We start from the raw sequence: 27,275 nt of genomic DNA on the forward strand, positions 1-27,275 counted from the left end.
TCGCAGACCCACCACCGGGGTTGGTATTGCTGGGGTATCTTTTCTAAGGTAAGGAATTCAATACTAACCTGTTTCTTTCAGATGAACAAGTTACTTACCTTCGGTAACGATATATCTGTAAGAAACAGTAGTTAGTATTAGATTCCTTACCGGCCCACCCATTCTCCCCGTTCTGCGAACTGATATCTAGGGTTAAGGTCATCCCCTTTCAGGGCCCTAGTTTCAATGGCACCAGTGTTGGTTTTTAACATGGCTCTGCATTTCTGGCGCGGAAAAGCTGTGTCTAAGAACTGACATCAGCACGCGGAGGCGGTGTCTAAGTACTCCGACGACGTCATCACGGCGCCCACGATGCCGACGACGGACGCGGAGCCGCAGACGACGCCTACCGACGCGCAAGGGTACTGCTACGCAAAAATTTCCGGATCCAGTCTGACGCCTGGGGATATTCCAAGGTAAGGAATCTAATACTAACCACTGTTTCTTACAGATATATCGTTACCGAAGGTAAGTAACTTGTTCTTTAAAGAATTAAGATGGTCAATAGAAGTGACTAGTATTGAAAAAAAGTGGAAATATGCAAAATATTTCTGCTTATACTGTGTGTGCAAAATGAACTGTAAGATTTTAAGTGATTGTATTTTTATTCTCTCTACAGGAAGCGCAAACAGCTCTTTTGCTAGTATAGCAGCTGAGTGTGATAATGCCTTGGATGAGGTGCTTCCACCACTGGAGGATGTTCTGCCTTCAAACAGGAGGAGAGGAAGGAAAGTGTATGGGGTGAACAGATACCAGCAGCGGAAAATAAAAGAGGAACCCCAGCAAGAGGAAATCTCTTGCCCATCCCACAACCTGAGACGGGCACGTGAGGTTTCCCAAAAGGTTGAACCTGTTGGTTCGTTTTGGACGCTCTTTGAAAGTGACGAGGAGGTTGATGGACATATGAAAAAGAGAAAGAGGAGACGGCAGAAGAACCGGAAGTACCAGAATGGAGAATACCTAACTGAACGAGAGGAAGAGTTGGAGATGGCCCACTGCTACAAAAGAAGGAAAGCCAAAGCAGGTAGATATAAATTATATTTCTAGGTTACCTATGTTCAGTTAAGGGTTAATGTCTACAACACTGCTTCTTCTGTACCAACTGCTGAGATGTAAGATCCCGCTCCCAGTACTGGACCATTCACCCTCCACTTCCTCCAGAATTGTGGCATGTGTAGGACTGCTAATGTTAGTTGAGTCTAAGCTGTGATTTACATATTGAAACTTTTTTCTCTGTGTCATATGTTGAATGTATCTTTGTCACCTAAAATTGTGTTGTGCAGTCTCTTGCTTATTAGCTTGATTGGCTTTCTTACAGACTTGATTGAGTCCTATTAGATCTTTAAAACTGTTGCGTCTGCTTAATTCAGTACGTCCTAACTCAGTATTACTTTCTTCCCTGTTCCTCGTGTTTCTTTTCACGCTTAGCCCAAACACAACAGTTCCCTTCCTGTAAAAGACCTGCTCAGGCCACTCCTTTTTTTTTAAACCCAATGAATGTGACTAATGACCTTTTAACCAGGTGCAGTATTGACGAGGAGCTGAAAGGTGACCAACTATGGATAATTAAGTATAACCTTGTCTTTACGTGCTGTGTAATGTTGAGCCTGGAATCAGGAAATAACTCTGTTACTAAAATGTGTGTAGTTGGTCATGTTCTGCCCTCTTGCTTCGGCTGTGCTTTATTTTAAGCTATTTAGTCACAGCAGCAAGCGTATGGTCTGTGGGGCATCCATTTTTCACAATAGGATCCGAATAAGGTGCATAAACTGCCTTCCTGCTGTAGAGCTTTTATGTGCAACATCGACCCACATACTAAATAAAATGCATGGGTTCATGGTGAGGCACTTGCCAGACATTTCTACAGTGTCCCTCTAAGCAATCTCTTTTATTTCCACCTTTGATCAAAATCAGCAAAATCGATTTAGAATCCCAAAAAGAGTGATCATATTTCCTTGGGAAAATAAACTGACTCTGAATCTCTCAGTCTTTAGGGTAATTACTCTGGGTCCTATGGTCATTTCTGTGGTCAAATGGGGGTTTAGAGACTTTTCACTCCGGTCTTCCCTTGCTTCCCTCCTAATGTTCACCTAGTCTCTTCTCTGCTGGAGGAGATCAAGGACCTCCATTGTTTCTGAGATACAAGGTTGACAACTCAGTCAGAGTTGAACTAATACTTGCACTGATGAAGTTTGATGGTTTTTGTAAGATTCTCTACCTCTTCATACTTTGTGTTCAGGAGGAGCTATTGTAGATGATGACTCTTGCACCAATCTCATTTCTCCAGTTGGCGAACTTCATCACCCCTCTGGAGTTCAAGGACCCCTAATATCCTGCTCAAGCACACCATTTGAAATCATTTTTGGATGTAATGTATTATGTACTACTACAAGATCCTCCACTTGGCCCTCAACTCAGCTGGTACTACCTTTAAATAAATAAATAAAAGAGCCTTTTCTTCACCTCTTAAAGGCTTGATTAACTTAGGTTTTGCACTGTTCGTTTGGCCATGAGCTTGTTGTAGCACATGTGCTTCTCGGCCATTACGGCAAACTCCCCTGTGGCTCTCCCTTCCAGTGCATTACATTCTTTAACATCATTTACTCCCTTCTAGTCCCTTACTTTCTTCAACGTCATTTTAAAGGTTAGCATTTAGTATTTTCTCCACAACTTGCTATCTTTTCGGGAAGTATACTTTTGACCATGTGTGCATTTATTTTTATTTGTTCATGAACAGTGAGATTTCACAGAGCCCACTTGTTTTCATGGACTAAAGACAGCAACTGTATTGTGGCTCTAGTTGTATGATGGGCGTGTGGCTGTTCTTCGATGCCCTTCATAGAAGTCAAAATCGAGGTGCTGATCAAGAACCTGTTCAGTTCCTGGTACTGTGCGCATGTTGTACTATGTATGTAGCTGACTTTAACACAGCTAACAAGGAGTAAAGTGTAATTTAAGGGAACTGGAATCAAACATACTAAAATATTTGTGTCTATTACCATGCAGTAGCTTTAATGACTGACGCAATTCAATAGCCCAGGTTACAGCAATCTGTAGTCTTGGGCAACCAAAGTGAGAGAAAGCAGCTGGAGGCAAGAGTTCCAGTTCAGGACTGTGTACCAAGAAGTTACCTTAATGAATGAGAATAGTCGTCGTTTGCCTTCACCAAATCTGTTATTTCTGTGCATCTGCTTGTAGGACAGTGCTTCTTAGTCACCATGTTTGGTGCCAGCATGTTTATTTACTGCGTTTTTTGAAGCATAAATGTGCTAGACATTCTTGCCTTATTTGGCAATGCTATCGAAAGCAATGTTTCGATGCAGTTCCTTACTATTTGTGCAGGGTGCACACGTTACTGCGCTAGAATATACATGTTCATGGGTAATTGTAAGTGCCTTTAACAAGAATGGGCACTTTGCTGTAACAATGTAATATCGATAACGAATGATGTTTTTTCGGAAATTGATGTTGGTGCAGATTGATGATCTGTATGTTGTAATTTATAAAGCTATTTATTTTTTGTTTGTGCACGTTTTAGGGTTGAGAGACGGATGGGGTAGGCCTGAACGGTTCATGGGTTTCATTTCAAGAAGTTGTTTTTTGTAGATAGTTTAGTGGGTGTTATTCAGTAAAAGAGAAATACACCAAGGTTGTAATGACCAGAACCATGCATCGTGCTATATAGCTTTGGTAGGAAAAATAAACCTCAGGTAGAAATGTTATATCCCTCCAGCTGATAATTAGAAACCTAGAAAAGATCATGGTGAAGTGGGAGGGATAACTTGGAGCAAGAAAGAGTAGGGAGGGACTGATTAACCCATTAGTGTGTACATTGCCAGGGAACTAGGTGTGTGGCCCCTTTGGCAATGCAAGATAAGTGAGTCAAGAAACCCAAAAGAATTTTGACTAGATGCCCGAAAGTCTAGAGGAACCTGATAGGGTCTACATAGCAGAAACCGGCAACAACCTGGATGACTCTTGGCTAAGATGAAGTGGAGGAGTGTACTTCCACACCAGTGGTGGAGAACACCCTCCAAATGAAAGGACTGGTTCATGGGGACTTGGCACCTTCGGGCAGGGTCACCACAAATTCGGAGAGAAGTTCATCATATAGGTGAGCAATTGAATGGTGTTGCTTGCTTTGAACCGCTAACCCTGTGGAGTGCCAGAGATTCTGCTCTTGCACAGGTGGTCAGTGAACACCACCAGGCCGCCTTGGAAGGAGGTTTGAGACTTTACCAAATCCTTGTGATGATGCGATTCATGGCGATCAGAGATGAATCATAAAATCGAATGGCAACCTTCCCTTTTTTATAGTCTTTATAGATACCCACAGTTGCTATTCCCCACATATCCAGCCTTGGCAAGTGAGTGATTGACACAAGTTTTCCAGACATTCCACCCCATTAGGAGTGTAAACAGGGACAGTCCAAATCTTATGTTTGAGATCCGCCATCGGTGAGTTACATCTGTCAACGGCCCCATGGAAAATTCTGTTTAAAAGTTTGGGGGAAATATATGCTCTATGTATGATATAGAATTGGACATGTTTGTACCAGTATCAGGGATATTTGAGAGCCCTCGCCCACTCAGTCATGAAGCACCCTATTGAATTCTTCCTCCCAGGACTGGCATCATTTTAAAAGTGTACAATTATAAGAGCTTTTCTTTATGTACCAAAACCCTTTTACAAGTCAGAAAATTCTTTTAATCTTGTAAAAGGCTTTTGCAATCCTGTCTAAAAACCCACATAGGAGAGGTAATGAAAGGGGCCTATTTGCGAGTCAGAGAGCAATGTATAAATGGTTTGATCAGATACTGACACCTCGAAGAGGTGGTATCTGATTCACAAAGGTACGCTTTGGACCCTTCTCCCCTTAGTGAATCTTGAAAAAGTTTCAGGGAGAGTTGACAGGATCACTGCCAATTCTCAGTGAACCTTTTTGGAACCAGAAACTTTTTTTATTTTAAATGTAGTGCCCCGTCCTATAAGGAAAACGGGCTATATTTAAAAAAAAAAGTTTTCTTTATTTAAACACAGTCACACACTTGTTGGTCTGCTGACCGTTGCAAGCAACTATAAGTGTGACTGTGGCCAATCGCAAACGGTCACAAGTTGTGACCTTCCTAATAAATCTTAATTTGCCAGGTCGTTCTTCAACGTCCTGCAATTCATATTTTTTTTAACACACCTATATACAAGTTATCCAGTATTATGGGTATCTTTCATAGATTCACATGCCTGAATCATTCCCCGTCGTCGGGGTGGGAGTCCCCGGTACATAATATCTGAAAGAAACAGGTTAGTATTAGATTCCTTACCTTGGAATATCCCCAGGCGTCAGTCTGGATCCGGAAACTTTTGCGTAGCAGTACCCCTGCGCGTCGGTAGGCGTCGTCTGCAGGCGTCCCCTGCGGCTCCGCGTCGTCGGCGTCGTGCGCCGTGATGACGTCGCTGGAGTATATAGACGCCGCCTCCGCGCGCTGACGTCAGTTCTTTTTTCCGCGCCAGTTAGCGCAGATCCGAAGAGCAGTACTCCGGTCTTTTGACCTAGTTTTTTGATAACTCTAACTCTAACTTTTTTGGTGCCGGTAGGATGCCCGGGTTTAAAAACTGTGACGGGTGCGACCGCCTGATGTCGGTCACCGACCACCATCGACTCTGCCTCCAGTGCCTGGGCGCGGACCACGACGTCGAGTCCTGCGTCGACTGCCGGGCCTTGACGAGCAAGGCTAGGCGGGAGCGGTCCCGCAAGCTGCTCGAGTTCCGGATGTCGGCCCCGCGTCGAGAGCGGTCCCGGTCCGGCCGGAGGTCGAGGGAGCGGTCGAGAGAATGGTCGCGGAGCCGCCACGAGCGCTCCGGAAGTCGTCACCACTCCTCCGGTTCCTCAGGTAAGCGACACAAGAAGTCGGGGCATCGTCATCGCACCCCCGACTCCCCCCGACGCTCGCACGATGCGGCCGGGGGTTCGGGTGGCCCCACCCCCGCGGCTCCGCGTGGGTCGCCGACGCTGCCTGCTCCATACCCGTCGGTCCCTGGGCAAGGCGCGTCGCGCGAGGAGATAGAGGAGTTCCTCATGGCCATGAGGGCGCTGTTTACTCCGACGGGGCCTACGGCGCCTGCGGGCCCGGTGGTCCCGTCCGGGGGCCCGAGCGGTTCGGGTGCTCCTGCACCGACGCCGTCGGGTGCTCCGGCCCCGACGCCGCCGGCGGCTCTGGCCCCGGCGCCGCTGGGCCCTTCAGGGTCGTCGCCGGCTGGTCACCCGGCCTCTCCGGCGTCGATTCCATCGGGGCAACCCGTGGTGCCGCCTCCGCGCGGCGCCGTTACTCCGACGCCGGTTCCGGCCGGCGTCGGGGCTCCGGCTCCGGGCGGCGCCACCCCCATTTCCTCTCCAGTTCCGGACGCGGAGTCGGACCGGCGTCGCCCGACGCCGAGTCCGGCGCCGATGGGGCCCATTGACCCCGAGGAGCCGGTCTACATCGTCGAATCCGAGTACGGAGATGATGGAGATTATGTAGAGGGTTGGGAGGGGTCTGAGGACCCTCTGACACGCGACTGTCAGTACGACGTGGACTGGGCAGGTGACTTGGGTGATGCCAGTGGTCTAGACGAATCGCCTAACCCTGGTTTTGTCTCGCCTCCCACTGTGGCGTCGGAGGCTGGGGCTGCCTACTCTGTGGTGCTGATGAGGGCTGCCAAGGCCTTGCACCTTGAGCTCCCCGTCGCAAAGGTGAAGCCTAACATCCTCACCGAGGTATTCAAACCGCAGTCATGCCCACAGGAGCCTCTGCTGCCGTTTAATGAAGCCTTGACGGACGTTCTGTTGGGCACGTGGTCCAGGCCCGCTTCAGGTTCGCCTGTTGACAGGAACGTTGACAGGCGCCACCGTCCGTGTTCGGACGACCCTAAGTTTCTGTCCACCCATCCCACCCCTGAGAGTCTGGTGATCCAGGCCTCCACATCCCAATCCGCATTCCCGTCGGCCCCGCCCGACCGGGAGTCAAAGAGGTATGACCAGTTTGGCAAGAAGGTCTTCTCGTCCCTGAGTGCGGGACTGCGGTCTTGCAATACCGCATGCCTCTTGGGCTGCTACACCCACTCTCTGTGGGATACGGTCGCGGAGTGTCTGCCGCAATGCCCGCAGGAGGTACGGGACAAGCTCGGCCAGACTATGGTTGAAGGCCGGGATGCGGCGAGGTATTCGATCAGGTGTGGTCTTGATACGACCGACTCGCTGGGCAGAGCGATGTCCACGACGGTGGCGATTCGTCGCCACGCCTGGCTGAGATCCGCCAATTTTTCGCCGGATGTCCAGAATGCCCTGATGGACATGCCGTTCGATGGCAGTCGCCTGTTTGGCGACAAAGCGGACAACGCGCTTGAGCGCTTCAAGGACTCCAGGGTCACGGCCAAGTCCTTGGGTCTCTCGACCCAGCGCCAGCAAACGGGTTCGTTTCGCTCCTTTCGTGGCCACGGAAGGGGCGGTCCCACACGTGCTGCCAGCCACGCACCGCAGAACACTTCTCAACTCGGTGGCGGCCGTGGATTCCGCCGTGGTGGCGGTCGGGGACAGCGGCGAGGTCAGGCCACACCTCCCCCCGCAGCAGCCTCCAAATCCTCCTAGTCCGGGCTTTCGGGCCCATGTGAGGCCAGTGGGTGGCAGGGTTCGCCATCACCACTCCCGCTGGCGCACTATCACCTCGGACAGGTGGGTGCTGCAGCTCGTCCGAAGGGGCTACTCCCTCCCCTTCGAGAACACTCCTCCAGCCATGCCACCGCAGAACCACCGTGTGTCGGGGGACCACTTGACACTTCTGCAGGAGGAAGTTACGGCCCTCTTGGCCAAGGGGGCCATCCAGCGCGTTCCTGGGCCAGAAGTAGGGTGTGGTTGCTACTCCCACTACTTTCTGGTGCCCAAGAAGGACAAGGGGGGCCTGCGTCCTATCTTGGATCTACGGAACGTCAACGGCTTCCTCCGGAAGGAGAAGTTCAAGATGTTGACTTTGGCTCAGGTCTTGGCTGCTCTAGACCCGCAAGACTGGATGGTAGCGTTGGACTTGCAGGATGCGTATTTTCACATCCCCGTCCTGCCGGCCCACCGGCGTTACCTGCGGTTCACGGTAGACCGCGAGCACTTTCAGTTTATCGTGCTCCCATTCGGCCTTACCAGCGCCCCACGGGTGTTCACGAAAGTGATGGCGGTGGTCGCAGCTCATCTGCGCCGGTTAGGGGTTTCAGTCTTCCCCTACCTCGACGACTGGTTGTTGAAGGCGGGCTCGCCCCAGACAGTCGTCCACCACCTCCAGATGACGGCAGACCTCCTGCACGAGCTGGGGTTTTCCATCAACGTGCCGAAATCACACCTGTGCCCCTCTCAACAGCTCCTTTTCATCGGAGCGGTTCTCGACTCGGCGCAGTTTCGGGTTTATCCTCCGGAACGGCGGGTCCGGGATATTCAGGCTTTGATTCCCATCTTTCAGCCGTTATCCCGGGTCTCGGTCAGGTTGACGCTGCGGCTTCTGGGGCTGATGGCCTCCTGCATCCTTCTGGTGCATCACGCCAGGTGGCGGATGCGGGCTCTGCAGTGGGACCTGAAGTTTCAGTGGGCCCAGCATCAGGGCAACCTATCCGACCACGTCCTGATCTCGGAGGGCACTGCGAGACAGTTGCAGTGGTGGCTTACGGACCGCGATTGGGTCAGGGGCAGATCCCTCTCCCTTCCCCAACCGGAGCACGTAGTTGTGACGGACGCGTCCCTCCAGGGCTGGGGAGGCCACTTGGGAGAGGCGGAGATCAGAGGCATCTGGTCTCCGGCGGAGTCCCGGCTCCATATCAACATGTTGGAGCTGCGGGCGATTCGCCTAGCACTGAAGGCATTCCTCCCCATTGTCAACGGGAGTGTAGTGCAGGTGTTCACGGACAACACCACCGCCATGTGGTACTGCAACAAACAGGGCGGAGTGGGGTCGTGGACCCTTTGCCAGGAGGCCCTGCGTCTCTGGCAATGGCTGGAACGTCAGGGCGTGACTCTGACGGTTCAACACCTGGCAGGTTCTCTGAACGCCAGGGCGGACGAACTCAGCCGTCGGTGCTCGGTGGATCACGAATGGCGTCTGAACTCGGACGTGGCGAAAGGCCTCTTTCTGCAATGGGGAGAGCCTTGGTTAGATCTATTCGCCACAGAAGAGAACGCGCAATGTCATCAGTTCTGCGCGTTGGAGTTTCCAAGACGGCACTCGCTCGGCGACGCCTTTCGGCGCGAGTGGAGTTGCGGTCTATTGTACGCCTTTCCGCCTATACCACTTCTGCCCAGAGTGCTGAAGAAGATCAGGCGCGACCGGGCCCAAGTTATCCTTGTGGCTCCGGACTGGGCTCGAAGGTACTGGTATCCCGAGCTACTCAGCATGTCAGTCGGTCCCTCGATCCGCCTGCCCCTTCAGGAGGACCTTCTGTCGCAGCAGCAGGGGACGGTCCTCCACCCGAACCTGTCCAGTCTCCACCTCCATGCTTGGAGATTGAGCGGCGACAGTTGAGGCCATTTGACTTGCCTCCTGAAGTCTGTGATGTGATTCTGGCAGCCAGGCGTCCCTCCACGAAGTCGGTATACGCCTGCCGGTGGAACAGATTTGTGGCATGGTGCACAGCAAAGGCTGTGGATCCTCTCTCTGCTCCCCTTTCTGAAGTTCTCCTCTTCCTTCTTTCTCTTGCCCAGCAGGGCTCTGCTCTGGGCACTATCAAGGGCTACCTTTCTGCCCTTTCCGCCTTCTTAAGGCTACCTGATCAGCCATCTTTGTTCAAGTCCCCTATTGTACTGAGATTCTTGAAAGGCATCACGCACATGTTTCCTCCTGTTCCGTTCGTGATGCCTCAGTGGGACTTGAACCTGGTTCTGACCTTCTTGATGTGCGCTCCCTTTGAGCCGCTTCATTCCTGTCCTCTCCGTCTTCTCACTTTAAAGACGGCCTTCCTGGTTGCCATCACCTCTGCCAGGAGAGTGAGTGAGCTCCAGGCTCTTTCTGTGAAACCTCCTTTCTTGTCCGTTCATCCTGACAAGGTGGTTCTTAGAACTAGACCTTCTTTCCTGCCCAAAGTAGTTTCTGCTTTTCACATCGGGCAGTCCATCACCTTGCCTTCCTTCTTCCCGCCTCCGCATCCTTCAAAAGATGAAGAGCGGCTCCATCGTCTGGACCCAAAACGTGCGCTTTCATTTTATATGGATCGCACACGCCAGTTCCGGGTGGATGACCAACTGTTTGTTGGCTACGTGGGTGAGAAGAAGGGAAGGGCGGTACAGAAACGAACCATTTCTTGATGGGTCGTCCTGTGCATCAAAGCATGCTACTCTTTGGCTCGGAAGGAGCCTCCTGTTGGGCTGAGGGCCCATTCCACTCGTGCCACGGCGGCTACTACTGCCCTGGGCCGGGGAGTCCCTTTGCAGGACATTTGCCAGGCGGCTACGTGGGCCTCGCTGCACACCTTTGCGAGGCACTACTGCCTGGACAGTCAAGTCCGGAGGGATGGCTTCTTTGGCCGTTCGGTCCTCCAGGACTTTCTGGTGTAGGATTGTATTGGTTCGCAGACCCACCACCGGGGTTGGTATTGCTGGGGTATCTATTCTAAGGTAAGGAATCTAATACTAACCTGTTTCTTTCAGATGAACAAGTTACTTACCTTCGGTAACGATATATCTGTAAGAAACAGTAGTTAGTATTAGATTCCTTACCGCCCCACCCATCCTCCCCGTTCTGCGAACTGATACCTAGGGTTAAGGACATCCCTTTCAGGGCCCTAGTTTCACATGGCACCAGTGTTGGTTCTCACATGGCTCTGCGTGTTCTGGCGCGGAAAAGCTGTGTGCAAAGAACTGACGTCAGCGCGCGGAGGCGGCGTCTATATACTCCAGCGACGTCATCACGGCGCACGACGCCGACGACGCGGAGCCGCAGGGGACGCCTGCAGACGACGCCTACCGACGCGCAGGGGTACTGCTACGCAAAAGTTTCCGGATCCAGACTGACGCCTGGGGATATTCTAAGGTAAGGAATCTAATACTAACTACTGTTTCTTACAGATATATCGTTACCGAAGGTAAGTAACTTGTTCAACAGTACTGTCATATAGACATATACATACTAATAGGCCAGAGGCCTCACATTAATAATCTATCCAAGTCTTTTTGTAAAAAAGGACCAAACTTTGGCCAGGAGCCAATCAGCTACTACCACCCTCTAGAACCTTCCTGGAAGGAGCCCTAGTCCCTCAGATTTTCTACCGCACGTCGTGCTAAGGGAGTCTCCACTGAGCTCTGCTCAGCTTTCTGGTATTTCTGGATTTTTTCCATATTTTTTCTCTTCAAAATTTACTCTTGTGGAGGAGTGCTAGAGCAACTATGTCTACCACTCCTAAAAAAGGGCTCTTTAGACCCTGTGCCTCGTGTAGTAAGCTGAGACTACATGTAGATGACAAGCATGAGGACTGCCTCTACTGTCTCTACCCTGAACATTCTGCCAAGGATTGTAAGGTCTGCCGCACTTTCTCTTTCACGACTTTAAAAGATAGAGAAGGACGCCTGCTTCTGTGGCTTCAGAGACTAAAGGACAAGGAGCAAATAGTCTCTTCAGGTGAGAGCGAGTGTTCCTTCAGGAGCTCACACTCCTCTGCCAAAAGGCCAAGACAGACTTCTCCAGGTCCGTCTGATATGCCACCTCAAAAGAAGACGCCAAAGTCTTCAGAGGGTCGTCCAAAAACCATGGCAGTTAAGACTTCTCCTCACAAAGCCACCTTGAAGAAGCCTGTGTTGGTGTCTTCTGCCATGCCTGTGACAGTGTCGACAGTAACCATCTCTACGTCAACAGCATCGGCCTTCACTACCTTGTCGACAACTACCTCAGCATCGTCGTCGACGGGTAGGTCTGTGACATCTATAATTCCTGTCAAAAAAGCATCGACGACGCGTCTGTCGATGATAGTTTCCACGTCGACGAAGTCGAAGCCATCGTCATCGACGAAGCCATCGACGTCGACACCAGCGTCGACGAGGCCATCGACAACGAAGTCGTCGACGAAGCCATCGACGACAGCTCCAGCGTCGACGCTGCCGTCGACGAAGAAACCTCTGCCGACTTCGTCGACGGCGGTAGCGTCGTCGACTAAGTCGGCAGAGGTGTCTGCTGTGGCTGACAGCATCCCACCGCCAATGACCACCAGTACAAAAATACTTCCTATCGGGGCTCCAGAGGAAGAGGCCAGCAGACAAGAGGTGGCTATCAGGGATACAAATCCTCCTACGGCTCGTCCCAGCACTACAAGCCTCAATACCAACAGAGGCAGCAACAAGGCCAGTCCTCGTACAATAAGTCGTCCTTTCGAGGGAGAGGAGGAAAGAAGGACTCTACCAGAAGACAATGGCTTCTTTCTCCAACAGGCCTCCACTTCTTCTCCACATTACGTAGTTGGAGGGAAAATTTCCAACTTCCTCCACAATTGGCAAAGAATAATGACGGATCGTTGGGTCCTCCAGCTGGTTCGTTTTGGCCATACTCTGGAGTTCGTGGAAACTCCTCCTTCGAATCCCCCAGGTCCCATGCAGCACAAGAATCTGCATCTCCTTCAAGCGGAACTCTCACTAATGCTCCAGAAAGGAGCAGTAGAAAGAGTTCCCAGAGGTCAGAGGGGGAAAGGATTCTATTCCCGGTTCTTCCTAATACGGAAAAAGGAGAAGAAATGCAGACCTATATTGGATCTCAGAAACCTCAACAGATACCTCAAGAAACAATCGTTCCGTATGGTATCCATTCAGGAAGTGTTAAAGCTACTCAACTCCAAAGATTTTATGGTGTCCTTAGACCTCCAGGACGCCTATTTTCACATACTCATCCACAAAAGTCACCGCCAATACCTAAGGTTTGTAGTGGCGGGCAGACACTACCAATTCAGAGTGTTGCCATTCGGCCTAAAGTCGGCGCCACGCATTTTTACAAAATGCCTATCTCCAGTGGCAGCATACCTTCGCCAGCACCATCACCAGGTATTCCCCTACTTGGACGATTGTCTCATCAAGTCTCCTACTCTAGAAGGCGTGAGCAGATCTGCCAACGCCTGTCTTCAACTCTTCGAGAGCCTGGGACTTGCACTCAACCAGGAAAAGTCATTTTTGCAGCCCTCTCAACGCCTCACTTTCCTGGGAGCAATTTTAGACACGCATCAGGAGAAGGCCTTCCCATCACAGGAGCGTCCGGTCAAACTGAGGTCTCTGGCAGCCCGCATTCAGGTCAAAAAGGCCATCAAGGTGCGACTCTTCAAGTCATTGCTAGGAATGATGTCCTCCAATATCCTCCTAATACCACACTGCCGCCTCCGTATGCGTCCCTTACAGGAGGCGATATCATCTCAGTGGATCCAGTGTACGGGATCCTTTGACGATCTTATCAAGATCACTCCGTTCATGGTGAAGGCCCTGCACTGGTGGCTTCAAACAAGAAACCTGAACCAGGACCTTCCATTCCTACTTCCAATCTCCCCTCACATGATAACAACAGATGCATCATTGGAAGGATGGGGTGCGTTCCTGCAGGAACTTCAGATACACGGCCAGTGGTCGCTGGCAGAAAAACAACTCCACATCAACCTGCTAGAGCTGAGGGCAGTATACCTGGCACTTCGAGCATTCCTGCCCCGGATCAGGAACTCCCCAGTGCTTGTGAGGACGGACAACACCACCACAATGCACTATCTAAACAAGCAGGGGGGAACTCGATCCATGATGTTGTCTCAAGAATCACAGCAAATTTGGAAGTGGCTACTCCACCACAACATTTAGCTGAGAGCGGAGTGGTCCCAGGAGCTGACAACACCCTGGCGGACTCTCCAAGCAGACAACGCTACATTTGTCACGAGTGGGAGCTCGACCAACATGCTCTCGACGCAGTATTCTCCCGATGGGGCAGACCTCGCTTGGATCTGTTTGCGACGGAGATCAACGCAAAATGCCAACATTATGCAAGCTGGCTTCCCCAGAGAGGATCTCTCGGGGATGCATTTTCGATGGCATGGTGCAACGTATTTGCTTACGCATTTCCTCCATTTCCCCTGATCCCCAGGGTCCTACGGAAACTGAAAGCGGAGCATTGCACCCTGATCCTGGTAGCCCCAGCGTGGCCGCGCCAACACTGGTTTACAGAGCTACACATTCTGTCGCTGGAGCCTCCGATTCCATTCAGGCCTTACCCGCATCTCCTCACTATGAACCAGGGGCAAGTCCAGCATCCAGATCCGACATCTCTCAGATTATCGGCTTGGCTCCTGAGTTCAGAGAGTTCCAGGACCTAGATATTCCTCAGGACTGCAGAGTCGTCTTAGCCCGGGCCCAGGCTGACAGTACTAATAAGACGTATTCCCTTAAGTGGAAGAGATTCTGTTTGTGGTGTAAAGCTAACAAACTGCACCCGTTCTCGTCATCTCCGGCACAACTTCTGCCTTACCTGCTTCACCTGGCCAACTCGGGATTGGCCCATGCCTCAATCAAAGTCCACCTGGCAGCCATATCTTGGTTCAGGCACTCTTCGTCTGGTATTTCCCTATGGTCCAATAGGCTGGTCAAGCAGTTTCTGAAAGGCTTATTCAGGACTTATCCTCCAATAAAACCTTTACCACCTACATGGCGACTCAATGTCGTTTTGGCTCAGTTGATGAAACACCCCTTTGAGCCAATGCATAAAGCAGATCTCAAATACTTGTCATGGAAAACAGCTCTTTTGCTGGCTCTCACGTCCGCAAGGAGGGTGAGTGAACTGCAGGCTTTCTCTATTCAAGACCCGTTCCTTCAGTTCAAACAGGACAGGGTCATTCTACGAACTAACCCCAAATTCATACCAAAGGTTCCGTCTGCTTTTCATCTAAACGAGCCTATTGTCCTGAGATCTTTCTTCCCGAATCCATCTTCAGCAGCTGAGAGATCTCTACATTCCTTAGATCTGAAAAGTTGTCTGAAATTCTACATTCATAGAAGTCCAACCAATTATTCATTGCCTTCAGCAGGCCCAGGAAGGGCCTACCATTGTCAAAGCAGAGCATTTCAAGATGGATCTCTGCGGCCATCGCCTTCTGCCATCAGCAGGCGGGACATCCTCTGCCCTCCAAGGTTCGGGCTCATTCCACTAGAGCGGTCTCCACCTCCATGGCGCTTTTTTCTGGGGTACCCATTGTCGACATTTGCAGAGCGGCGACATGGAAGACACCACATACGTTCACCAAGCACTACTGCTTGGATTCGAAACTTATGAAGGATGCAGCAGTGGGACAGGCGGTGCTCCGTCATCTATTTCATTAGAGGTGAGCCTTCTTCCTTTCATCCCACCTTCCTATTACCTAATTGCACATTTCTTATCCTGCTACTGTTTGCAGTTTATTGTGTTGCACTATTGATAAGTTATTATTAAGTGTCTTACATGCTATGTTATACGAAATGTGCTGCCTACTGCTTGCTACTCTGATTCAGGCATGTGAATCTATGAAAGATACCCATAATACTGGATAAGAAATGCGTTACTCACCTGTAACTGCAGTTATCCAGTATTGGTATCTTTCATAGATTCACATGCAACCCACCCGCCTCCCCTGGAAGGGCTCACCTTAGTTCTCTCAGTAGGTACTACTTAGCACCGTGCTTACGAAAATCTGAGGGACTAGGGCTCCTTCCAGAAAGGTTCTAGAGGGTGGTAGTAGCTGATAGGCTCCTGGCCAAAGTTTGGTCCTTTTTTTACAAAAGGACTTGGATAGGTTACTAATGTGAGGCCTCTGGCCTATTAGTATGTATATGTCTATATGACATTACTGTTATTATGTACCGGGGACTCCCACCCCGACAACTGGGAATGATTCAGGCATTTGAATCTATGAAAGATACCAATACTGGATAACTGCAGTTACAGGTAAGTAACGCATTTCTTTCTGTTCGCAAAAAACAATTTGATTTGTAGAAGTTAATGCACGATTTGCGATCAGTTTTTGCATATGGAATATTAGTACATGAGGCCCTTAATTCTGTTCCTTAGGCGTATGTTGTTTGGGCCATCATACATAGGTTAAATGAATAAACCCACTTAGCCAGGCTTATTCAGTTTTGTGTGGTTTATGGGTTAGTCAAGGCAGTGCCACTAATCTCGCAAATGGTAAGTAGTCTTTATCCTGCTGTCTTTTCTCTGCAGGTAAATACCATACAGTTAAGTATCGTGTAGGCCCCTGTCTGTTACTTTACCCCACGTGTAAGTCTTTATTTTACAAATAAAATAAATATTACATCATTAAAAAGAAGTTAAAGGGTTAAGGAATGGGTAAGGATTAGGAGATGGGTAATGGTAAAGGAGGGTAGAAATAAAAGAAGGTAAGGGTTTTTTAGGGTTCAGGGACAGGTAGAAGAAAAGGGTGGTAAGGGTTTCTTTCAGGTTCAGGGATGGGTAGGGGTTTTTAGTATTCCAGGACAGGTAGGGGTAATGGGGAGAGTTTATTTTAAGGGTTCATGAGCGGTAGATGTAAAGGTATATCAACTGGACCTGATCATGATACAATAGGGTAATATTATATCACCAGTTTAGAGTGGACTTGAAATATTTACTAATGCAAGTGATTTAAGACCAGGTAAATCGGCGTTTCAGTTGTTTTTATTACGAGTTGCTTTTTTTCCCATTGTTTGCCTAAAATGATTTTTGGATCCCTGCAGTCTCTAATCCATTGAACTGTCCAGCATTCAGCCTTAAACCCAAAGCCAGGAATTTCAGGACAGAAACCCAAAATATTTTCAACTGGGGATATTGTCTCTTTCTGTCTAGCACTTCTTGCCATATTAACTGACCCAATCTACAAACAGGGCTGTAAAATCCTCAAGCCAGACACCATAGGTTTAAGGCACAGACTAATATTGGTGCAATTTAAACAATAATGGAGGAGCAACATGTAATTATAGGGCCTGTCTCCCACCCTCTCTACTCAAATTAAAACTTCAAATAGAAAATCAGACCAGACTAAAATGGTGTTAGACATCGGTGTTCCACAGCAAACACATTCCTGCAGTTCTTATTTTATATTTAGACAACGTTGTGTCTAGCACTCTGGGTCTTCACCCACACGATTTGGCGTTCTTCGTGGTAGGGTTTGCTGTTCACCCCACAGTCGATTGCAAACAATGGGATTGGACTCCCACGGTTTGGGGAGAGTGTGTTTCAGCCTGACCTCTGTCTTTCTTATCTTGAAGTATATGACAATAAAAATGTGGTACTGTGCAAGCCCCTTACAGAGTAAAAATACTTAAAGTTGAGTAAATCTACATTTATTCTTTGCACTCTTTGGTATGTAAAATCAAAAGGACGATTTACTACCCATTTTGTCTACTTAGTCAGCATGTTTCTTGCCACTAGTAGCCTAGTCAGGTCTGTGGCATTCATCAGGACTGGGGCTCTTTTTACAACTTCATATCATGGTCGGTGTTAGGTTGTGTGGAAATCATGTGTGTAAGGTAGTATTGAACTTGGTATTGATGTAGTTATCTAGACCTCCCTTACATGAGATCAGATGTATACACTTTGTTCTCTTGCCAGAAACTGTAATTCTTCCCTGTTCAGAACCTAGAGAGAGGACCCATTAGAGGACTGTGGACAGCTTATCTGAAGTCCCATTGATTTGTCATGTTATAAAGGCAGTGATGATCTCACCTACTCACACCGCTCCACTCAACTTCTTGGTTGAGTCTGAGTGGTATCCAACTATGGTCATAGCATTATCTCCATTCAGGTCTTAGGAAATTAAGGCCTGGACTGCTGTTGTGAATTTGGCTTATAGGAGTAAAGCCTTCTTTTGCCTCAGGATGGCGGGTTGGTACCATACTGCTTTGGTTTTTTAGTGATATTTTCATATAAGAAAAACTGTCCGCTCAGAAGTGATAATCTGCAGGTTCATTGTGGAAATTCAGGCTTTAATTTGTAGCTGTTTATTGCTGATAGCGAATACCGGGAATTCCATTGTGGTTGAATTGAGCTTCAGAGGGGTGCTGCACATCCTGTTCTGAACAAGTTTGAAGCAAGGTTTGAGTTGCTGAATGTCATGAGCAGTGGAGATTTGTATGTAAAGTTGTGTGTCATCATTGCATTGGATGACATGAGGCTGCCATAAGTGGGTGTATATCTGAGGGGTTGCATGCCGATTATGGAGAATATGGGGGACAAGATGGAGTCTTGTGTTTTTCCATAGGAAATATGGAGGTTCTGGGATCTAGTTGTTCCCCTGTGGACGAGGTGGTGGTGGTTGGTGAGGTAGGGGGTTAACTTTGTCTGAGAAAACACATTCTTGTTTCCAGTGAGTAGATCAGTGACTGCTGGCTGACTGTAACAAAGGCTGTAGACAGGTCCAGAAAGATCAGGATGGCAGTGTACACAACATGAAGGAAATCATGGGTTGAAGTCAAATTAGTAATGCTGATCTTTCTGTTGAGTGGGGAAATGCTGATTGATCTGATGAAAAGCTTGTGAGCAAAGAGGCAATAATTTACAAGATTGTCCGTATCCTACATTAGCAGTGTGTCATTCTCCTCACACACCGCTCAAAGTCTGAAAGGGTTTATTGGCAGAAAGAAAACTTTAGTCTATGAATCTCAGAGTTCACTGAGCAACGGTCCTGCTCAAATTTACACCTTCGGGTAAAGTTCGCGCTATATAAAATCGCATAAATAAAATCATAGGTGGAGGTGACCTTGCCAGATGTAGACAGGACTCAATTCTCTTCCAGGAGATCCTCATCAATAGTCATAAGCACTGAATATTCCCGCCCACGTGCGGGGACCCCGGAAATATTATAAATATATATATGTAAATTACATATAAATAGCTCCACAAATATGTATACACATATATCATTTTTTCTCACACCAATGCAGCCCCAAAAATGAGGCTAAGCAATGTAAATAATGATACATATACTGAATTAGCAATGAAACAAAAAAAAATTAGGCCAAATAGCCCTTGAACTCTGTGTTTTAATGAGCAAAAGACTCATAAATCTTGTAAATTGCCAATAAATATACATTGTTAGCCACAGGCTGCATTGAACAGCAATAGCATAGAAAATGAAACCATTTTCAACAAAAACTGGCACCGTGCCTTTAAGGCAGCCATGAACCCTGGCTTCCCATCATGCCTCAGGGGTGACAGTTAGGTCAGTTGTTCTTTCCGGCTCCTTCAGTCAGGACCCTGGTTCAACAGCTCCCTTTCTTTTTGACTTTCTGTCAAAAAATACTAGAGAATTTCTACAATATTTACTTTCACTGGACGTCTTTTGGGAATAGTGTTAGTGCTACCTTTTTTTAATCTGAAAAAAGGAATTTTTCTGTCAAAAATGCCTTCTCTTTTTGACAATTGCCCTTCCTGTGGGAAGAAGGCCAAGACTGATACACATCCTGTGTGTATCCTCTGCCTCCCTGATTCTCATTCTGCGAGTTCTTGTGAACACTGCAAGACTTTATCAAGGAGAACTCTCAAAGAAAGGGAGAGTATTCGTATTTATGGTCTCTCTGAGAGAGGTAGGTCTCCTAAGAGGCAGAAGAAGCGCAGGACGCGATCGACGTCAAGAGAAGTCCCGACTTGTTCTCCTTCAGCGTCTGTATCGGCGTCGAAGAGGCCGTCGACCACGGCGAAGACGATGAAGACTTCAGCGTCGAGAAGCAAGGTACCTCCGCTGCAGTCTATGGGGCGTGCAGCATCGAGAGAAAGTTCTCAGTTGGAGCATAGGAGCTCGACGTCAAGACAGCCGGCGTCGAAGCATCATCGCCAGCCTTCGACGTCGCGGCTTCCTCCGTCGACGCCAGGTCATCGGCGTTCGACATCGAGGCACCCTCTGTCGACGGCTAGTCATCGGCGTTCTACGTCGCGGCACCCTCCGTCGACGCCTAGTCATCGGCGTTCGACATCAAGGCATCCTCCGTCCACGCCTAGTCATCGGCGTTCGACGTCGAGGCACCCTCCATCTGCGTCTTGCCAGCGACGCTCGACGTCGAGGCATCCTCCGTCGCCGTCACACCATCAACGGTCGACGTCGAGAAGATCCCCGTTGACGTCTCAGCATCGACGTTCGACGTCTCAGCAGCCTCTGTCGGCGCCTGGTCAACGGCGTTCGACGTCGAGAGGGTCCCCGTCGTTGTCGCAGCAGCGTGGGTCGACGTCAAAAGATATATCTTCGAGGCAAGTCTCTTCTCCAAGAACTCAGGGGAGGTCACCTTCGGGGCAGACTGCTCAGGAGACAGCTAGTCAACCTTCGGATCATGCCTTAACACCACAGCAGAGGTCTCCAAGATCGGCTTCAGCTGCGGAGGTTGAACATTCCTCAGTGCATAGGAGTCCTCCGGCTAAGAGGAATAGAGTATCGGACGAACGTGCTTCAAGAAGTCGCACAAGGTCTACCTCCAGACACCATCCCAGAGGTGGGTCTCCGGTGAGTTTATCATCATCCTCTTCGGGCTCCCGGTCTCACCGTGGACGATTTTCAGATGTGATCCTCTACTCCTCGGGTAGTGAGAGGTCCAGACATTCTCCTGCTCGTTCGCAGCATGGGCAAACGGATTTGCATCCCCCGGCACGTTCGCCAGTGAGAGAGTGCTCCCAGAAGTCTCCTTCCATCAGGCTATCTCCAAGATGGTGTAGGCCTCTGCATCACTGGGCTCCAGACAAAGAGACAGCAGCCAGGTTGCAAGCTCATCGAGACCAACAAGTCTCCCGACCTAGGGAGAGAGCGCGCTCCCGAGTGCGCTCTAGTAGGCGAAGATCGAGGTCTAGGAGCAGGAGACGGGCTCGCAGATCTCCGACTACTTCTTCATCTACCACCCGTTCTCATAGGGATTATTCTCCGACTCTGACGGACAGTCCTCCATCAAGAATATCCCCTATAGATGACATTTTCACTTTTCAGGACATTTGGGCAGGGGTGCTTTGAAACTGGGAGTGCCCATGACTACTCCACAGGTCAAGACTTCTGTGATCTTTGAGACCTTGCACCACAGAACGGCACCCAAGCCTCTGCTGCCTTTGGTACCTGGAATCATAGATCCCGTGAATGAGGTCTTCCTTACTCCAGTGACTATACAGGCTGCCCCAGCAAGGATTCTTAAAAAGTATCGCTCGCCAGAAGAGGATCCACTCTTCCTCAGATCTGACCCACCACCAGACTCGGTGATCATTGCGGCAGCGAAGAAATCCAGTGCTGTAGCTTCCTCATCCACAGTGCCTCTGGATAAGGATAGCAAAGTACAGGATTCGTGGGGGAGAAGAGTCTGCAACACCTCAGCCTCTTTTCTCAAAGTCTCTAATGCAGAAGCCCTTTTGGGGAGGTATGACAGATCTCTGTGGGATTCTATCCAAAGGTTCATTGAGAAGCTCCCTCAAGAGGACCGTAAAGATTTTGAGGAGATTCTTTTGGAGGGCAGCCAGGTCTCAAATCAGATCATAGGCGCCGCGGCGGATGGAGCTACCCTTGCAGCGCATGGCTATGCGCATGGAGTGACGGCGAGGAGATCTTCATGGTTGCGCCTGACAGCCTTAAAATCTGAGGCTCAGGCTAGGATCTTGAACTTGCCTTTTTCGGGTACATCACTGTTTGGGGCAAGCATGGATGAGGAAGTGCAAAGCATGAAGTCAGAATTGGACACTCTTAAGGCCTTAGGGCTTGAAAAGAAGAAGGAATTTCGGAGTAAGTACCGCTCATACACCAAGGGCCCTTCCAAACAGAGGGTTCAAACCCCTCAATGGCAGAAGGGTCAGGACCAACAGGGGCAACAGAAGTCCCAATTCAGAGGCAAGCGAAATTCCAGAGGAGGTGGAAATCAACACCAGGGCAATAATTCCAACAAGTCCCAGCCGAAGCAATGAGTCCTTCCTTCCTCCAGCGCTGTTGACCACTCCAGTGGGGGAAAGCATTGCGCATCATATGTCAGAGTGGGAAAGCATTACTCAGGACAGATGGGTGTTGACTACACTTCAGAATGGGTACTGTCTTTGTTTCACACACCTTCCTCCACCCGTCCCTCCAAGGAAACCCTTAAGTCATCAACTCATCCTTTTGAAAAAGAAAGTAGCGATACTTCTCTCAAAATCAGCCATCGAGAGGGTTCCAATCGCTCAGAGGGGGAAGGGAGTGTACCCCCGATATTTCTTGGTCAGAAAAAACGGACAAAAGGCAGAACTCAGGCCCATTCTGGACTTAAGAACGCTCAACCTGCACATCAAAAAAGAAAAGTTCCGCATGTTGGCACTTCACCAAATATATCCGAATCTCAAGAAGGGAGATTGGATGTGTTCGATGGACCTCCAAGATGCCTACTTCCATGTCCCGGTGCACCACAAACACAGAAGATTCCTGTGGCTCCAGGTGGGGACCTCTCACTACCAATTCAAGGTCCTTCCCTTCGGGTTGAAGTCAGCTCCCCGGGTATTCACAAAGTGTGCGGCAGTAGTAGCGGCCGCTCTACGCCGCGAAGGAGTCTTCGTGTACCCGTATCTGGACGATTGGCTACTGAAAGGTCCTTCCCCAGACGAGGTCAGGAATCAATTCCAAACCTGCATCCAACTTTGTCATCGGTTGGGATTACATGTCAGCTTCAGCAAATCAGTCTCTCAACCCACCCAGAAGATTCACTTCCTAGGAGCTCTTCTAGACTCCGAGGTATGAAAAGTGTTTCCTTCGGAGGAGAGAGAGTTCTATAACCCAAAAGTGTCAGCTGGTACTTCGCCACAAGGTTCAGAAAGTGCGAAAGATTGCCTCCCTGCTAGGTTGGATGGCGTCCTGCATCTTTCTAGTCCCGAATGCCAGGCTTCGGATGCGTCATCTTCAGCAGGATCTGGAGGACAAGTGGGACCAACAGTCAGCTCGCTGGGACGATCAGATTACTCTGTCAGAGGCAGCTCGAGCTTCCATTCCATGGTGGACAAAGAAACAGAACATGCAGGTGGGAATTCTGTTCCATCAACCTCCTCCTGCACAGACCTTGATCACCGATGCTTCTCTTCAAGGCTGGGGGGCGCACATGGGTCATCTCCAAGTGCAAGGTTTGTGGTCTCCCAAGGAATGTCCGTATCACATCAAGATGCTGGAGTTGAGAGCAGTCCACCTGGCTCTCAAAGCGTTCCTCCCCTTGCTTCAGGAAACATCAATATTAGTACAAACTTACAACACCACCACAATGTACTACTTAAACAAGCAGGGGGGAACGCACTCACAGACTCTGTCACTGGAGGCCCAGCGCAACTGGCATTGGCTTCTGGCTCGCAAATTGTCGGTCACGGCGGTCCCCTCCCAGGAGAACAGAATGTGAGGGTGGACGCGCTGAGTCGGCATTTCGAAGACCGAGAGGACTGGGTTCTAAACGACGAGGTGCTCGAAGGAATCTTCCAGTCTTGGGGTCGTCCCTCCTTAGATCTGTTCGCAGATGACGAAAAACCAAATGCCACGACTTCGCCTCGCGGTTTTACCATCCAGGAACAAGAGGGAATGCCCTTTTGATAGACTGGTCAGGGGAATTTGTGTACGCCTTTCCACCACTTCCGCTGATCCCGAAGGTGGTGAGCAAGCTGACACACTCGTGCACAACATTGATCCTCATTGCCCCCGACTGGCCGAGACAATGGTGGTACACGGACCTTCTTCATCTGTCAGTGACTCCTCACAAGAGGCTGCCATGCAGACCGGACCTGTTATGCAAAATGAACGTGGAGGATTCATCATCCCAACCTTCCGTCACTGAACTTGACAGCATGGCTCCTGAGGTCATACAATACGGCCATCTAGGATTGCCGCAGGACTGCATGTCCATCCTGAAGGAAGCGAGACGACCTTCCACAAGACATTCTTATGCCTGTAAATGGAAGCGCTTCTATCTGTGGTGCATGCAAAATTGTCATCATCCTATTAAGGGCCAGGAAGAAGTTGTTCTTCCTTATTTGTTATATCTGGCAAAAGCAGGTTTAAAGTTTAATTCTATTAAGGTGCATCTAGCCGTTATAACAGCGTATAGGCGGTCACCATTACAACCTTCTTTTTTCCAGTTACCGGCTGTAAAGGACTTCCTGCAGGGGTTGAAAAAGGTGTACCCTCCAGTGTGTCCGCCTTCTCCTCCCTGGGAGCTGAACCTGGTACTATCAAAGTTAATGGGTCCGCCCTTTGAACCCATTCATAAAGCTACTTTGCAGCACCTTTCCTGGAAGGTGACTTTTTTCTTAGCAATCTCGTCAGCTCGTAGGGTGAGCGAGATCCGAGCTCTCTGTTCCAAGGAACCCTATACTGTGTTTCATTTGAATAGAGTGGTACTAAGAACACATCCGTCCTTTCTTCCTAAAGTGGTGTCAGATTTCCATGTCAATCAGACCATTTCTCTGCCCACTTTCTTTCCCAATCCCTCTTCTCTAGCTGAGAGGGCTTTGCACTCTTTGGTCCTGAAAAGGGTTTTAAAATTCTATCTGGATAGGTCCAAGGCTATACGTCATTCTGATCAACTGTTTGTTAACTATGGATCGATCAGAACAGGTCATGCAGCCTCGAAACGGTCTATTTCAAGATGGATCTTTTCATGTATCAAGCTTGCTTACCAGTTGGCGCAGAAAACTCTCGGGTTTTCTCCCAAAGCGCATTCTACCAGGGGTAGAGCTGCGACTGCGGCTTTTCGCCATAATGTGCCCATGTCTGAGATCTGTAAGGTGGTGACCTGGAGGTCCGTCCATACATTTACCAGACATTACTGTCTAGATTCTGACACTAGAGCAGATACCCAGGTGGGCCAGGCCTCCTTGTGGAATCTGTTTAGCAGCTGATTCCCCGGCTGTTATAAATGTTTTTTGTGGTTGGGTCATGTATTTCTCATTTACCTGCAGGCGGTGTTTGGGCTTGCTATTCTATTCAGTGCTTATGACTATTGATGAGGATCCCCTGGAAGAGAAGGATAAGTTACTTACCTGTAATACTAGTTCTCTTCCAGGGGTATCCTCATCAAAGTCATAAGCACACCCACCCGCCTCCCCAGGTAAATGAGAGTGGTCTGTTCTATGACTTGTGGTTGTGCCCTGACTTCAGGGTTATGCAAAGAACAACTGACCTAACTGTCACCCCTGAGGCATGATGGGAAGCCAGGGGTCATGACTGCCTTAAAGGCACGGTGCCATTTTTTGTGGAAAATGGTTTCATTTTCTATGCTATTGCTGTTCAATGCAGCCTGTGGCTAACAATGTATATTTATTGACAATTTACAAGATGTATGAGTCTTTTGCTCATTAAAATAGAGTTCAAGGGCTATTTGGCCTAATGTGTTTTTTGTTTCATTGCTAATTCAGTATATGTATGATTACTTACATTGCTTAGCCTCATTTTTGGGGCTGCATTGGTGTGAGAAAAAATGATATATGTGCATACATATTTGTGGAGCTATTTATATGTAATTTACATAGATATTTTTATAATATCTCCGGTGTCCCTGCACGTGGGCGGGAATATTCAGTGCTTATGACTTTGATGAGGATACCCCTGGAAGAGAACTAGGATTACAGGTAAGTAACTTATCCATTTATACCTTCACATGCACAAGTATCTAGTAGTAATCACATCGTAAAATTCTCACAAATAATCACAATAGGGGCCTAGCGGAAAGTATGTATGTATGTACGTATGTAATTTCTAGAGCTCAAACTATGTCCTGTTGCTAATGAAGAAGAAGGGCTTATTGAGGGAGAACCAGGATATGGACTCTGTATTTAGGGAAAAGCCAGGTTTTTAGCTTTTTTCGGGATGGAGGGGAGAAGTTTCAATGTGTCTGAGTTACAGGAGAAGTTTGTTTCACAGAGAGGGGAGTAGGAAGGGAAAAATCTACCCCGAGACCTTGCCTTCTTGTTCTGCGGAATTTGGCAAGGCAGGTTTTCAGAGCGCATATCTCTCGGGGAGGGTAGAACTTAATTCTAGCTAGTAGATAGTCTGGACCTGTCCCGAATAAGACTTTCAGGGTGAGGAGCCGGATCTTAAAACTGATCCTCTTCCTGATGATCAAAAGCCAATGAAGATCATTGAAACGCTGTGACACGAATTACAGGGCAGAAAGGAAATAGTTTGTGCAGCTGCGTTGTGGATCAGCTATTACCTATCAATCAGGTAGTCAGGCTGGCCTAGGTAAAGTGCATTCCCATAATCCATTCTTGCTGTGATCAGGGCTTGGATCACTTGCTATCTTGCATTCACAGACAGGAGATACAGAAACTTTCTCAACATATGTAGTAAGCTAAAACGGGAGCCTACCACGGTATTAACTTGTGAGCGAAACAAAAGTTGTCCATCAAACTTAAAACATATGTTTTTGACAGAGGAGGTATGAGTAAGTGGAGAGGAGGGCATTTGTTATCAGAAGGACTGCCAAGAAACCTGCGCTTCATGTCCAAAGAAATGGGAACTCGGTCTTCCTGGCATTGAATTTGAGTTAATTTGAGGAAAGCCAATGAAAGACTACAGAGAGACAAGTTCTAATTTTCTCACCTGGGAATGCCTCGTTATTCTTCCAGGAAAACAGCAATTGGGTGTCATCAGCGTATGACACATTCTTGGCCCTAGTGATTCGGACAGGGGTGCCAGGGCAGTAAGGTACATATTGAACAGTGTAAGGCTCCAGGCCAAGCCCTGTGGCACTCCCACCCTCAATTCACGAGTATTGACCGAGAAAGGGGGGCACCATACCTCTTGTCCTCTCACATCGAGAAAGGATGCTAGCCAATTCCAGGCTTGCCCTCCAATTCCAACAGACCTGAGAGGGGGCCAGTGAGGTGAAGTAAGCGATTGTATCAAACGCAGCTGATAGATCTGACATGACCAGCAGCGCCCTGCCTCCTGCATCAAGGTTAAGTCTAATGAAATCGACTACCTCAAGCAATGCTGTCTCAGTACTGCTATTGGGACGAAACCCAGATTAGCTAGTATGTAGCAGTTTATTGATTTCAAGATAGGAAGAAAGCTGCTGGTTTGAGTGTTTGTCAAGAGTACTCGAGAGAGCTGGAAGTAGGGAGTTGGGTCTATAGTTGGCCGGATCTTTAGAGTCGGTCTGGGGGTTTTAATATTTTTAGAAGAGGCACAATTTTTGCCTGCTTTCATGTGAAAGGGAGGTTTACAAGTGGGTTGATCGCCTCCACACCCCGGGATAGGAGGATAGCAGGTCCTGGGTCTGAAGTAGAACCAGATT

General features: G+C 48.9%; 1 protein-coding gene across 4 annotated transcripts in view; it reads left to right on the top strand.

Annotated features, from left to right (window-relative positions):
* Positions 1-27,275, top strand: part of BCORL1 (BCL6 corepressor like 1) — a 916,214-nt gene that overhangs the window by 666,670 nt on the left and 222,269 nt on the right. For all 4 annotated transcript variants that reach the window (XM_078688449.1, XM_078688448.1, XM_078688450.1 and 1 more), the window contains one exon: positions 659-1,063. In XM_078688449.1, coding sequence (XP_078544575.1) covers positions 659-1,063 — 405 coding nt within the window. The remainder of the gene's footprint in view (positions 1-658; positions 1,064-27,275) is intronic.

Source organism: Lissotriton helveticus, chromosome 4_1 (genome assembly GCF_964261635.1).
Source record: "Lissotriton helveticus chromosome 4_1, aLisHel1.1, whole genome shotgun sequence".
NCBI lineage: Eukaryota > Metazoa > Chordata > Amphibia > Caudata > Salamandridae > Lissotriton > Lissotriton helveticus.